At 35.4% G+C, this 16,414-nt stretch overlaps 1 protein-coding gene across 1 annotated transcript; it reads right to left on the reverse strand.

Moving 5' to 3' along the window:
- Positions 1-248: 248 nt before the first annotated feature.
- On the reverse strand, positions 249-2,893 carry LOC105050998 (ferritin-like catalase Nec2). Its single transcript, XM_010931243.3, has 3 exons — positions 2,554-2,893; positions 2,200-2,425; positions 249-884 (listed from the first exon to the last, which is right to left on the reverse strand). Exons 1-3 carry the CDS (start codon positions 2,856-2,858, stop codon positions 510-512), a joined length of 906 nt encoding a protein of 301 aa, XP_010929545.1. The 5' UTR covers positions 2,859-2,893; the 3' UTR covers positions 249-509.
- Between the last annotated feature and the right edge of the window lie 13,521 nt (positions 2,894-16,414).

The raw sequence follows: 16,414 nt of genomic DNA on the forward strand, positions 1-16,414 counted from the left end.
ATGCACGCTGGCCTGCACAACCCATTCCTCATCATCATCGCCATCGGCAACGTGACCGACGTGCACCACCGGCAGCCAACTTCGGTAGTAAAATTAATGCCACCTTCGGGATGCCCCATAAAAAGTTTTATGCGAGATCAATGCCCGCTCCGGACGTCGCCTCTCTCTGATCTGAAGGCGTCCACACTAGACCTGCATAGCTATATATGTACGTCGCATCAGACCAATGCCCAAAGGAAGACATGGCGTGACCCTCAACGCTTGGTATATATATTGAATGTGCAAATGATGTGTGTGGGTACTGACCACCAACATGACCAAACCGAGGTTGATTAAAATAAGAACATATCAACTAGGGAGGCACACTCATCAAGCAACACGTACATGCAAGCTGACTCAAAGAAAGCTCCATGAGAACTTTCGTTTATTGTCTCCAAGGAAGAAACATCTGCAAGCTGACTCAACAAAACCAGCACGTACGCTGGCAAGTACTAGATCCATGCTGAGCTCTAGCCTTCTAGATAAGACTTGGCGATACGTCCTTGGGCTCCCTTGGGGAAGAAACCTCCCGGAGTGTGTTCATCACCATTCCCGTAGACGATCCTCAGTATCTCCTTGGGGGTCCTCTCGTAGGCCAGCGAGTAGTGGTTGCCGGCAATCACGTTGCCTGAGATCTTCCCTTCTGCGCCCATCGCCGGAGGGACGACTATGCCTTTATCTTTCACCCCGGCGCCGCCCAATTTGTTACGCAGATCCGAGATGCGATCCGTGAATTCGGCGATGGTGATGTCGTACGGCTCCACCTTCGTCCAAGCTCGTTCGTAGAGCAATGAACGGATGACTGCATCTTGTGCTGACTCCACGGCCAACAGGCCAGCTACGAGCTGCATGCATATCAGTCGAGAAACCAGCACTTAATTTTTACTTGTTTCTTAGACAGGGTTGCAATTACTCTTCTTCTGATTAATTTACTTCAACGATCAGCAACAAGGCCGCCAAATAGAGAACGAAATGCAGAAAATGGGTGAAGGGGGATGGCTAATCCTTTCATTTGATTTTGGTTTGAGTGGGTCAATAATCTCGTGCATCTCTATCATCAATTCAACATAAGAAGATGATCCTGATGGGCAGTAGATCCTCCAGAACACAAGCCTTATGCATGAAAAATATTAAGCTTGGGTTTGCGGCAGAGTTTGATTCATACAAAATGTCAGCTGAAATTTCCTGTATTCAACATTATCAGAAAAGAGGAAATTTCCTTTATTCAGTCCAACCTCCTCATTCTTTGTATATGGATTCGATTTGCATGGTTGGTAGAAAATTTGTCATATATCTTTACTGTAAGAGTTTCTGTGCTAGATTTGTGCTCATCCACACGTACACACGCGCGTGCTTGTATATTTCCCTGGTTTGTTTGCATAGGAAACTTTCTAATTAAACATCTTCTTCTCCAAAAAGTAAAACTTTCTAAACATGGAACATCTATATACATGCCAGCATAGATGTATGAATGGAGAAGAAAATAGCAAAAGCTCGGCCAAATCGACTGAGGGGAAAATCCTAGGTTTTGAATTATGGTCTGTCATATTCATAACTCTCTTATTTAAAAATAATTCGGCCAAAGGAAAAAAAAAGAAAAAGAAAAATCTAATAAATTTATCAAAAATCTAATAAAATTAAGGATCTGGGACAGGAAAAAAATCTAATAAATTTATCAAATATTCGGAAAGAGTGCAAATAACAAAATCAAAGGTAAAATAATAAAATTAAAGAAATATATTTTTAAAAATATATGTAAGTTACTTATTTAACAATAAATTGGGGAATGATCAGAATAACAGGGGATACCAGCAATAATATTTGATATACTTGGTTTTGTAAACTGTAAATATTTTTGAACATTGTATAAAACTTGTGACTAAATTGTAAGATTGGTGTATAAGTCTTGAATATTATTGAATACTTCTGGGGGCCTCTGGATAGATTTAATTATTTATAAAGAAGACTTTCAAGAATAATTTGGCCAAGAGAAAAATTAATAATAATTCAAAAAAATTTCTTTGTTCATCCGATGACTGTAGGTCTCATCTGGTGCCTTTTTTTTTTTTGTATACTATATATGAAGGGGAGTATCTAGGCAATAAAAACTCTATTAAATAGTAAGGGAAGGTCAGGAAAGAAGGTCTAGAAATTAAATACCCTCTTGGACAAAGCACTGCTGAGCATGGAGTTTTCCCCGACATATCCGGTGAGTCCGACGTATGGGATGAGATAGGAGGCCAGAAGGAAGTTGATCCCATTGGCATAGGCATCGAAAGGTGGCTCCAGGTTGCGCTGGAGCGCGGCATTCATGATCTTGGCGAAGTTGCTCGAGCTCAAATCAAGCAATGGCCTCGGAAATCCTTTCACAGTTGCCTCGATTGCCCTGCACAACGTGCACAAAGGATCAAATTGACATCATGGTCCAGCATCATATATACACATCGCGAACTGGTCGTCAAGTCAGACCAGCTAATGTATGATCAAGAGAGTGTCGACAGGCAGACCGATCACCTGAGGTGGCCAACTTCCTGGTAGGCAAACTGAGTGACGATGTCGCGGATCAGTGGATCGAGATTGGCTTTCTTGGCACCGACTGGAGGAGGGCCACCCATGGTGAGGTTGGGTGCCACCTGGTCCAACCCATGGCCCAGGGAGCCAAAGAGGAAGAACTCAGCCTCCAGGTACTCCAGGTTCAGTGGGAACTCGATCAGGTCGACGTCAGACTGGGGGAGCGCGACGGATCGTCCCACCTGGAGCTGCGAGAGAAGGAGGAGGAGGAGGGAGGCAAGGAGAGTGGAAGAGAAGGTTGAAGCCATGAGTCTCTTTTATCTTGTTTGTTCTCTTTGCGGAGCTACTTGACTCTGGTTCCCTTTATATATATCTGAGTGTGCTTCAATGTTACGCGGCAGGTTCTCAGATGTGACGGTGGAGAAGAGCGGCACGTGGCAAGTGGTTCGAATTGGTGAGCTGGTCGCCTTGCGGAGAAGAGGGGCTCCAGGAGATGGAGAAGACCGGTAGCTGGCACGTTTCTTAATACGGCAGATGCTTACACCCTAACCGCCGTCGTTCACGACATGGTTCATGGAGGGGTTCCCGTTGAGAAGTCTCCGAGCGGCTTGCTTCCCCGCGCCGGCTGGCTGTTTGTGGGTACATTTGGCAACCGATAAGATACTGATCCGGTCAGATTTACAGTGGATTGGAACAACTTAAACAGATTAAATAGTTAAGTATTATCATCCCTAATCGTAGAAATATTTTATCACCATTGGATTGGGAGAGAAATTAGCTACAGGATGTGACACGCCGTGTGAGCCAAGGGCCCAGATGTACCCTGCCTCCATTTTGTCGGTGCATGTCTTCATATTTCAACCATGTAATAGGGTAGACCGATGTACATGAGAGGGGAGGTATTAATCGGGGATGTAGTTAGCCTGAATTTGGGCTGCAAATGGACCACTCCTGTCCATTAAGCTAGCAGGCTGATGAATGACACATGGTTAGACGCACCAGGTTTGGGTCAGGCTTAGATTGAGCTTTGTCCAAAGTCCAAAGATTAACACAACTGACTTAGGCTTAACTCAGGTCTAGCCTGATCTGGTTGGATATTTGTAAATAAGAAATAATAGGCCTATATTTGTCCCTACTTTTTTGGCCCAAACTTAGCTTTTTCTTGGACTTGGGGCTAGGTCTCAGGCATCTTGAATATTCTTTTTCAACTTTTAAAACTACTAAATAATATTTAAAAATAATTAAAAATATTAACCAGATATTTTAATGGCAATTTCAATACTCAATAACTAAAATAAGGTAACTAAGATTGAAGATCTTCTCTTCTTTAGTTTACAAATAAGTATGGGATTTAACCATAAAAACCTAGGATTGAAAAAAAAAATTGGACAACTGGATTTTAACCACCAATCGAGAGCCCAATCCATTTAAATAAACAAGCTTATTTTTCATGCCTGGCCTATCAGATGTAAAACCTTAATCCAAGGTCGCTCAAAAGGCTGTGTTTTGGCAGATCACCTGGCTCGTGAATAGGTCTACTTGTTGTATATATACAGGGTATATAGTTTATGCCTAGTTAGGTCAATGATTGAGTGGCATGCAAATACGTCTGTAGGATCACAGTTGTTTCTCAATGTTGAATTGCAGCTCGTTCTCCTATTGTTCAATTCACACCTAAAACTCTGTAGGACGGTAAAGCCCAAATGGTTTCCACTTGCGTTTACATCATCCAGACTGCGAGGATCTTTTCCATCAATTTAGACCATTAGTCACTTACAAATTTCACCTAAACAACATAGTCATATCAGATTCGGGCTGTTCGCAGCTGCTTCTTCATCTATAAGAAGATTTGTGCCTGTGCCCTTACAGTGTTAGTCTAGGTCAGATGGTTGATTGGGGACAAAATTTTGGTTTATATGAGTCAAAATGTCTGGACTTCCAGTTTGCCTCTCTTTCGGTCATTGACTTATGTTAGTATGGAGGTGGATAATCATTTGTGGGCCCATGACTTATTCACTGCCGATGGTCGGGGCTGGAAAGCACACGACGTTATCTGTCTCTTTGGTGATTCATTTGTCGATCGGATTCTTGCCATCCTGATGTCTGTCCATCGAATCCAAGATTTGAGGGTATGGGGCTGTTCTTGCTGCTCTAAGATCCCCACAAGGGATCTCTTTGAGATGTGCAAGATAGCACCGTATAGGAGGATCGAGATTGCATGGATCTAGAGAGTGACTGCTCATCCTCGATTGAGGCTTTTTTTTTGAAATATTGCTTAGAACCAACTTTCGACGCACACACTACTCGAGGACAGAAGTATGGACCTTTCGGTCTCTTGCCCAATCTCCATGCTCCTACGTTATCCAAGAGTAAGGCTGATTTGGAGGAGGATAGGGTGCCAGTCTTGGGAGATGGGTGGTAGCTCTTGGCAAGACCCCTTCTTGGATACGATTCATCGGAGCACGACTGGAGAGTCAACCTGTACCTAAGGGAGAGGATGGCGTATGTCTCTTATTAAATCTAGCTATCTAGAAACAATTTGATTTTCGAAGCTGAGGTGATGACTGCACATTAGATGTTGGAGAGAGCTATGTGTTTGGCTATGGAATATTGTCGTTTCACTACTGCCGGCCCATCCTTTGATGCACTCGAGTCCTGAGACTCCCATACTGCTTTTGTAGTGAACTGGAGGGTAATTTGCATTTCCTGGAAGACCCCTCCCTCAGGGTTTGTCAAGATCCATTTTGATGGTAGTGTCAGGAATGCTAGGCGTGATGCTGGCCTTATCATCTGGGATCCAAATATTAGGTTACTGGCGACAGGGGGCTCCTATCTTTTTGAGCCACTTGTCTCAGGAACTGAACTTTGAGCTGTCTAGATAGGTATTATTTATGCCAGACAGGAGCTGCGGGCAAAGAGGATTTCTACAGAGAGCGATTTGACGATCGTTATCAGCTGGATCCAAGATGACACAAGATAGCCAAAGGCCCATCTGCTTCTTCATGACATCTGAACATCCCTTCGTGAGTTTGTTGTGGTATCTGCTTGGCATATCTTCTGAAAGATGAATAGTACGATAGATTGAATCACTTCTTAAGTTGTTGAGCATATCGGAGACTGGACTTAGCGATGGGATGAGACATACCTACAGGCTCTGCAGTTTGTTTTCTAATTTTATGGGTTATACTCCCACTAGAGTCATGTGGTTACCCACCTATACAAAAAAAACAACAATATAGTATGTTTTAATTTTTTTAAAAAAATAAACACAAACAAAATGTGATCTTTCTAATTTTGATCGAGGTTGGCCTCCCTTCTAGAAGCTAGCTCTAATCAGTAAGGAGAGTAGTCTGGTGTAGAACTCTCCTTAAAATGAGGGTTTGGAGAATCATCTCATCTTAAATTTTGAGGATTAGAATGATGACTATGTTGCACCTGAGGGATCAAATTACACACCAAATGGATCAGAGTTAGAGGTAGTGGATTTTAAAATTTTTAATCCGATCTAGAATGCGATGCTTAGATCTAAATCAGAATACAAGTAAAAAGACAGCATGCAAAAAGATTGTTGTGATAAACCATTTATCACCTTGCATGGATAAATGAATTCCGTAATCCGAAAAATGTAGATCTGAAGGAGATTCACTATTGAGCCGCGTACATGTCTGACCTCTACAGATATCTATTGGGATCAATCTTATATCGTCTTTCTTGATAACCTTTCTTGATCTTAGATCAACACTTGATCTTCTTTCCTCGATCTCAACACTTGAAACTTTCTTGGCATAAGAGGAACTAGCCTAATAATCTTAGGCATGAGGAGATGTGGATGCTTAACTCTTTGGGCATTGGATAGAGTAGAGAAAGAGAAGAGGCGTGGACTCAGGGAGAGGTTATAAAAATTTGATTTTCATCTCTTTGCAAACCCTAAAAGCAGCTCGTTTTATAAACTCTTGATTTAAATTCGAAATTCAAACCAAATGAGATAAAATGGTTAGTTATTATCTCATAACAACACATTCCCTTCATTTAGATTTTTTTTTCAAAAAAAATCTATTTAAAAGGAAATGTCATCTCTCCCAAACAGGAAGGTGAAATGGGCGCCAATACTTGATAGTCACTTATCCTCATCCAAGCAAGAGAGAGATAGGACATGTGCCTTTTCTTCCTCCTCCACAAGCTAAAATCACACGCCCCTCTCACTTCTCCATATAATTTCATGTGCCATGCATATGAGGCGTGTGCTCCTCTTGATCTTATCCAAAGGTGGCATGCGCCCCACTTGATCATTTTCAAAAAAATCTGCACCAAGTCATGGGAGAGAAAGTAGAAATAAACCAATTAATTGGCTCGACCCAATCCTATTGAGGCACCCAATGTGATGCCCCTCTTGATCCAAATAGATTAGTTAAGGATTAAGGCTATTAACTTGATCTAAATCTTATTTAATAAGGAATCAAGTCCAAAAAAGAATTTGGGTTTAACCATGTGCTAGCATGGTATACCTAAATTCAATAGGATTTCATCAAATCCTAATCCAATTGTGACTTCACAAGTCCAATTGGATCAATCCAAAATTAAATTTCTTATTGTGTGATCCCATAGGTTTAATTTTATTTGATGGTGAAATATACTATGATCTCCATCATAATATCATTGAAATTTTTTTCAATGAACTAGAACAATTCCAACTCACACCCATCAAGGATCATCGGTCCAGAATAATCCTCGTGAGCTCTCACAAGCCACTAGTGATATCTAACAATATGTAGTGGCAAGCTAGCAGAACTGAAGGAATGAACCTCTCGATGTAGTTACCGTATGATTCGATTCTTTTATCATGAGTCATAACAGGACAGAGGTTAAGGATAATTCATCAAATTTCATCCCTGTTATATGTTAGAATCAATCGATTCAAATTCAATGTGAAATCTTATGAAAATATCTTTTCATCATTCACATTGTCATGGCCATGGACTTTAGGACTCAATCTCATAATCTACATAAGACTACTCCTCTTCTACTGAGGTTGATAGATCCCATCTTGATGCAATCCAATTCCTACAATGAACATACTACTATCAGCATACACCTTAAGGCTCTATATGGTTAGGAGATCAAGTTATAATGTAATCAAACTATAGCATCCTCAAAGTGAACTATCGATGCACCTCAGGTCAAAGAACTAGATACACTACTGCAGCTATAAGTAAGTTACTGATGAAAAGATAGATATCTTTGTGACTATTTGAAATTAGTTACGCTCAGTATCCTTGTTCCTAACAAGCACTTGTACTTTCACTCTGATGTCTCTATATCGTAGATTCAAGACTCATATAATCGAAGAAAGTGATCATGCATCAATCTTTCTGGATCAACCACTGTCTCCGTGATGATCCTATGATTGGGAGTAATTAATGAGTTAACTAATAATAACATATGTCTCAAATTTTCAACTCTTGAGAATATGTATTATCATATCCATTAACTTAATAGACGATTTACAAATACAATAAATTCAGATATGAATGGATAATAACTCAAATTTTATTAATATAAAAATTAAATTTATAAATTATATCCTAAAAAAATTTACAAGTATCGATCAATCTGACTTCTAGGATATACATCCAACAGCACCCACCCAGTATATGAAGGAAGAGAATGGTAGCTATGTTGCACTAGGCCTTTAAGCTGATGGCTCATTCGCCTACTATAGGTTAGTAGTTGCTTGTTGCAGGTTTTGATTGGCTATTGTGAGGGCCTGGATCTGTTGCATAAGTAGATTGAATTGCTCGATGTCAATAGCTCTAGGGTGCTAATCAAGAGCTCAAAGGGAGCTGACCTCTTGAGGACCATGATGGGAATGTCTAATGCTTGCAAACCTTCCACTGAGTGGGAACAATGGTATTCTAGTGAATCCTTTATTTCATTATAGCAAAATTTCTTAAATCTATAAATAAGAATAAGATCCCTTTTCTAATGTCAATCTATTATTGCCAAAATCTGAGTTGGAGAGATCGAATGACCTCCAAGCTGGAGAGGTTAGACGAGTGGTCGAAAGACTTGGTGCACAATGAGGTTGGTTGTGATCAAGCTCAAATGAAGAAATTGGTTCGGAGCTTACTTTAATTTTGGTCAATGAGAAACTCTCCAATGCCTAAGTCAGGCAAGGATTTTTAGGGAATAGTGGAGATTTGAAAAAGCAAGAATAGCTAAGTGTAGACATAAGAATGAGCATACTTGAGGTTCGAAAACTATTTATGTAAGATGAGAGTTGGCATTTATTAATAAGGAAGATATGCAGCTTAATTGTTTGTTAATCACCCGCATGTTATGCATATCACTAGGCTTAACTGTACAGGATGTGCACTCATGGGCCGAGTTGCAACTGTCGTCCATTAGAAGAGTTTTAAACATCTTTATGGCATCTTTAATGGAGACCACATGGCACATGATGAGTTGCCATTAATCGATTAGATGACGTCAGTAGAGATCGGATTTGAATCATATCAATCCCCCCCACCCACATTTTAATGAAGCATGTTTTTTTAGCAATGTTAGACCCTCTTTTCTAATTATAAGAATGGAAGTACAACTCTACAATCTTAATTTTTCCCTCCATGTATACATTTGGAGCAAACTGCGATGTTTCATTAATAACAACTTTCTTGTAGTGAACTTGAAAACTCATAATAAGGCAAGAAAGAAATTTATAATAGGCTGTTGAGTCAATCTATAGATATCAAGGAGATAATCTGACTTAGGCCATTGAGCTGGAGTCTGATAGTATGGATGAAATGATCCCCGAAGGAGTGTTTGGATCTTTCAAAGTGCATGGATCGGATTTTAGTCCTCAAGCGATCCCGCGAGTTAGATCCTGCAAAACCATCAAAGATAGAGAAAGTCCTTATGTCAGTGGAGAATTTCTGACGGCAAACCCTCCAATACCTAAATTAGTCTCCCCACAGAAGCAAACAAAAGATATCTAAGCTTTCGAGTTGGATTTATGGTGATCAAGATCGAGTATGAGGCAGAGTGGAGTGTAGATGGGGGGGATGGAGTAAGGAAGTCCGATGGACTCCGGGTAATACTCGGAGTGTACCGGTGGATTTTGAGGTGAGCTCAATATAGGTGGAAGAGATGAATCCAGTGCATATAGAGTTCGTCTCAAGGAGATGGCATGCAGAGCAAATGTTCACTCATCTGAAAGGTCCAGAGAACTGGAAGTTTATGGACGAAGGTAGGTACTTATCGTTTGGGGACGTGCGTTGTTTCTTCTCTAAGGCCTGAGGTGTGCCTAGGTTGTTAGGGACTAACGGCTTAGACGTCTTGAGTTTGTTGAGGTTGCACAGTGGAGAAGCAGAGCTGGCAATTTGTCACCTAGCGGATGGAAGGATTCAAAATTCCTTTGGCGTGATAGTAGAAGTCCACATCCTGGTGATTTATTGACTGTTCTTGGTACCTATCGATAGGGACACGTGTAGAGCTACTGTTGGGGCACCAGCACCATGATAAACAAAGTATTCTGGATGTATCAATAGGCATATGGATGGTTGGATACTCTTCTTCTGTCCCCTTATTTTGATGCTTCTTTTAGGTGGGGAGTTTCTCTTGCGTACTGTTCCATGCTCATCCTATCATAAAACAACGAGTGAAGGTCATTGGCTACAATCAAAATAATGGTTTGATTCCAAGAGGAGGAGGAAGAGAAATTAAGGTGGTGGAGAAAGGAGATGAGCCAATGGCTCTAGTAGATATTGCAATTGGAGATGAATAAGATGGAGATATTTACTTTGATAGTGAGTATTAGTCAGCCAGTTAGTTCAATTCCAAGAATATTAAATCAGGTCAAAACAGGAGGAAAATACAATGCTATACACCCCTATCCATTCCCCCACCTCTCTCTCCTCTCTCACTTTCCCCATCCATTCCCTTCTACAAAATGAAGATATCCAACTGAGTCTCTCTATCATTCTCTCCTCCATAATCTTGATTCTAAAGAAAACCTAATCCAAGTCACCTTCTCTTCTCTCAATACTAGTAAAATCAATAATCGCACGCGCAATCCACTATCTTTTTAGAATAGCCTATCTCTTAACTTCCTTTTTTTTTTTTCCCTTTTTACCCACTGAGTAGGATTGCAATGTATCTTGGAGACATTGATTTTGGTGTTGTCATGTACTTCTCGTTTGTAATCATATTGAGATGAAGGCACAAGTGCATTCTGTGGAAGAGATGGGTTTGATGTAGAAAGAAAAGGTGTAGACAGGGCTGGAAAACAATTGGCTAGGATTGGGAAGTCAGGTTGTCTCTAATGCCGAATGTGGTCACCCGATCATGCTAATGGGGTGATGAGATCATTGGATCCACAAGAAATCGTGATGAAGCAAAGCCCACGAATGCAAATCACAAGTGCCAAGGTAAGAAAGGTAGGCCACTGACATGGCTCTGACTCCGATTATATCTGGCTCTAGTGATGATGTTTGCGTATTAGAGTTAATTTATAGGTTTCTTATTATTCATAATTAAGTGTTATCGAGCTTAACCACGTGTCTCGACACGGTCAGTTAGCCTTGAAATTGAAGGGTATGTACTCTACTCTTCAAGTGATTGATTTTTAGTATTTAAGCTTTTATTGCTCGTTTACTTAATCTCTTTTGCTTTTTTTTAATTTTAGACTTTTAATTTGCAATATAGTTGTTCATCATTTTTTCCTTCACTTAAAATCATCAAGTTGAAGCTTTATTTCTTGGTTTTTTAACCTATTCAATGAGTTTACAAATCGGCTCTTCCATTGGTTCAAAAATTGCATAACTTAAGAACTAGAAATGCAGTATTTTACCCTACTCCTTGTTATAATACTTAAAATTACAGGTACTTTGCATGACTATGATCTTTTTTTTGAGAGAGAGAGAGAGAGAGAGAGAGAGAGAGAGAGATGGTTTTAGGGTCCCACAAAAATACAATGGAAAAGTAACGTTTATGTGATTCCCGGTACACTGGAAATAGTTTGGTGTTATGCTCTGTTAAGCTTGATCTATATATTGTTGACCCCTTTTATTTCAATTTAAGTTTTTGACATCAATTAGTTACTCGAAAATATAATATCAGAGAGCCTTGATAGAGTCACCTGCATGCTTAAACTTAATCTTCCGAGTGATGTGGCCAACCTCTCAAGCTTTTGGGTTTGCATTGTGCATTTTGTCCATATACATACACTAGCTTAGAACCAGTGCAATGCATGACATATAATTATTTTTTCAAATAATATTTTTATAAATTAAAAATCTAACATAATATAAAAATATCATAGATGATATTAGATATTTTAAATAAAAATATAAACTCAGATTATTTAAATAACATGATAGTAAAAAGTAACATAATCTTTTCTATCTTTTGTTGATAGAGAAATCATTCTTTGAATCAACATTTTCAGCATCAATTGTTTCGAAATCCTCATCATTAAACAAGATACGATCATCTATTTGCATCCAACGCACATCTCTTTTCTTTATAGTCATATCAATAACAAGAATTTCATCCTCATCTGCTTCAATCTATAAAAAGAGATTTAGTTATCAATTATTAGAATAAAATATATAAATATAATCATCCATATGTAAAAGAATAAAAATATATTACTCACAATAGATTTTTCTCAATTTTTCTTGTTTTCTGATTCTTTGCATGCATCATTCAAAACTTTTTTAGGAACAGTATAACTTAGTCCTCCTTTGTGATTGTATTCATCAACTTTAATTTGGAAGTTGTATTTTTTTTATAATTTTTTTTTTATTTCTAAAGAAATAATAGAATCATCATCTTTCTACAAGAAGAAAAATACATGACTCAATATCATCAAATAATTTATTGGATGAATAAAATATGAAATATATATTGCATATACCTTATCCATATATAATTCTTTAGCTGATTTGCCTATTAATCATTGAGCAACTTTATCAAAAAGAACAAACAATACAAATCTGATATAATCCTCTACATGAAATTATAATTAATATCTAAAAAATAAAAAAAATAGAACCAAATTAAAATTTATTATAGCTAATAAATAAAAAATTATAATAGATATGAGTAAGAGATGTGATATTAAAATATCTAATATATAAATTTTTATTTTTTTAATGATCTAAAGTATATATTTATCTTTTATCTATAATTTATAAGAATCAAATATAAAACAAATCTTGGTATTAGATATTTAAGCTCTATACAGCATTGATCACATCAGAATCCAATACCAGTGCATCTTATTTTTTTCTAATAAACTTAACAAGCTGTATAGCACCATCCATATCTTATTTCGATATTATTAATTAAAGCTTCAGAATTAAATATAATCTTTTATAAATAAAATGATATAATATTTAATTATAATTATATATCTTCAAATATAAATATCAAATTTAAAAAATTTACATAATATATGAATAAAATTTTAGTATTACACAGTTTCAATCATCTATTCCTAACAATCACACTCGATAGATTTTATCTCTTGAATTATTATTCTTTTAATAGACAATGGATCAAGAGAAGAAATTTGTGATGGACTTTGGGATATAATCTCTTGAACATCATTTATACATGATAAATCTTTATTGAAAAAGTTAGCAAATTTAGTAAGTAATTTTTCATATGTAAAGTAATTTAATAGTAAGATAATGAATAAGTAAATGATATCTATGATTAAAACTTTTCACTTCATGTATATCCAAGTTGATATAAATTTTTATTGTACTTATAGAGGAAAGATAATTCTCACCTATAATATAAATATCTCATTAAGAATAAAAATTCTAATATCAAGAAGAAAATTAAAAATATTTTTTGAATTTCTCAAAATGTTTTAACCATTATTGATGTTATAATTAAAACTGGATGAGTGAAATTTTGTAAAATTTTAGCTTCATTTATGTAATCAGTAGCATTACCCCAAAGAGTTATCTTTATCCTCAATCCACTACACTAACATGAGATTGAATTAGAAAGATAAATAATATATTTTTGTATAAATTATATACTATATATTAAGTAAAATATATACTCAAGCATCAGTGGCTCCAAATTTCTTCTTTTAACATTAAAGTTCTAAGCATGATTATTCTCTAAAGGTCTAACAATAACTAATTTTTTAATAACATCTACAAAATACAAACATAAAAAGTATTTATTAGTTGAATAAAATAATCAAAAAATTAAATAAGATATATGTGTAGTTTTTGTTCTTTTCACTAAGATAGATATGATTATTGACTCAATTCACTATTTCATCATAATTTATGAAATAAAATTTATGTAGAGGTGGACATATATCATCTTCCAATATTTTCTTCAATTTCGTAGTCAGTAAAAAAAAGATCTTCTTATCATTCTTTATTGGACGATACATTTCATCAGTATGTATAACTATTAGATTAGTAATCAGATATATATGTCCTTCTTCATTAAGCATACGAAACTTTTGTACAATATTTTTTTTGATTATAGCATACATATGATTACCCTAATAAACCAACAAATCAAAAAATAAAGTATTAATAATTATTGTAAGAAAAATATTAATAAATATAATAATAAAAAATATTTGAAAATAAGAAAAAAGATACCTGTTAATCAATAATGAGCATATCCAAACTTATAAGATCATTGTTGTTCTTTATCTTATATTCTGTCAATTTTAACTTTTATCTTTCAGTTATCTCTCTCATTTGTTAACTCGCTTAATAAATTGCACTGCATCTTATAGTTGATCAAAAACCTGTAATAAATATCATTAATATTTACAAAATAATTAGAATAAATATGAAATCGAGATAGAAATATTGACATATAATTACAAATCTTATATATTAAGAGTAGTGGATAGACTTGAAAAAAAATCTCTTTATAGACAATATTCTTTGTTGAACAATAATCATTAGAATACACACTTTATTAATACTTTTAAACCATCTTTGCTAGTTACTCGAGATAGTACAACGTATAGCTGTCCATGAGTAAATACATATTTTGACAAATATATTTCAACTTATTTTAGTGATTGTCTTTAACTCTTATTAATAGTCATAGCGAAACACACAAAAAAAATGAGAATTATCTTCACTTCAATATGAAAAGCTATTTAGATTCGATTGGAGATAAAGTTACTCTTGAAATAAACACAAGATCATCAATATTGCTTTCACTGATAATTTCAACTTTTATAATCTTAAAAAATAATTTTGTAATTACTAATCTAATACCATTACAAAGACCAGCACTTTGATTCAAATTTTTTAATAATATCACTGGTATCTCTACCTTTAGCTTTAACTCGTGATTTAGAAATTCAAAAAAATTTAGAGAATTAAGAAACTCGATAAGGTACAAGAGATCTTCTTTTGCATAGTTAGATGATGTCTTACAAATTGAATCAGCATTTAAGTAAACAACTTCTTCTGTAAATATTGAAGAAAGTATTCTCTCATTTATTATATCAACAATTTCATTTATAAGTACAAGAATAGCTTTCTTATTTAAATACTCTCTATCAAGTAATTTTGAACTTAAATCAGAATAAATACTTTGGATTATATCATTATTTACATCATTCTGCAGTATGATGATAAAATCTGATGAAATTCAATCAAATAGTCTCCATCTCTATTACCAATATCGCCATTACCAATTTTCAGTATCCAATTACTGAACTAAAAAATATCTTGAGCATTTGTGATAGAATTTTTATTATTCGCCAATCTCATATTAGTTTGTAATTTGAATACATGACAATGACTCCATAAATATGTTCTATTAATGGAAGTTTGAACAATATTTTCTCTTCAATCGTTAGGAATAACAGACAGAATCTGTTTAAAATCTCGACTAAGAAGTATTACCTTTCCTATAAAAGGTTTATATGTATTCTCAGCATCTATGTGCTGTAAAATATCTCTTAAACTTCTATCCACAACTTCGACACAATACCAATAAGCTATTGAAGCTTCATCACAGATAATAAGTTTTGCACTTATGATTAATTCTATAATATGACTGCCGGGTTTAATCTCATAAATTGAATTTTTGTTGATAACTATCAGAATATAAAATCTTGAATATATAGTTCTCCCACTAGAGAGAAGTAAAGCAGAAATACTAGAAGATGCAACAGCTAATACAATATTTTTTTTAACTCTAACTGTAGCTAGAATAGTCTTATAAATATAAAATTTTTTAGTGCCACCATGTCTATATATAAAAAATAAACCATCACTATTAGCTGAGATTGCTCTCATAATAGTTTCGTAGACAACCAACTATTCAGTATTAAAATCAGTAAATAATTTTTGATATTCTTCTATAACTTCTTCAATACTATAAGATAATTTTTCTTGAATTAAGCAATTTTATTTCTGATCAAAAAGATTTACATCTGGCGAAGGTAATTGAGGAAAGTTTTTCAAAGACCTACCACCTTTAATTAATAGTTGTTCACTTTCATGAAGAGTATAATTTTTTATCTAAGATTCTGACAATTATAATCAATCAAATTAGAAAACTTGTCTCTATTTATATATAATATCCTTAGAAACTAATTTTCAATTATTCTCCTAAAATTAGAGTGGATCCAATACCAGATAATATAAAATTATTGTAACGAACAGAGCTCTCATTTGTAAAATTATTGCCCAACAACCAACTTCCATCAAATATTCATTCCATAACTTATTCAAATCTAACAAACCAAAAGTATCACATGCATTCTTAAATTTTAGGTATATGATACTATTTACCATATGAATATCTTCATAACATATAGGCCTTTTTATAATGTTTAACAGTATTCACAGATAAA

This window comes from Elaeis guineensis, chromosome 9 (assembly GCF_000442705.2).
Source record: "Elaeis guineensis isolate ETL-2024a chromosome 9, EG11, whole genome shotgun sequence".
NCBI classification, from domain to species: domain Eukaryota; kingdom Viridiplantae; phylum Streptophyta; class Magnoliopsida; order Arecales; family Arecaceae; genus Elaeis; species Elaeis guineensis.

Excerpts from the sequence above, each read along its gene's own strand:
- LOC105050998 (XM_010931243.3), bottom strand. The coding sequence starts at position 2,858 with ATGGCTTCAACCTTCTCTTCCACTCTCCTTGCCTCCCTCCTCCTCCTC. Across the intron at positions 2,426-2,553 it reads CAGGAAGTTGGCCACCTCAG|GGCAATCGAGGCAACTGTGA; the intron begins GTGATCGGTCTG and ends CACGTTGTGCAG. Across the intron at positions 885-2,199 it reads GCAGTGCTTTGTCCAAGAGG|CTCGTAGCTGGCCTGTTGGC; the intron begins GTATTTAATTTC and ends ATATGCATGCAG.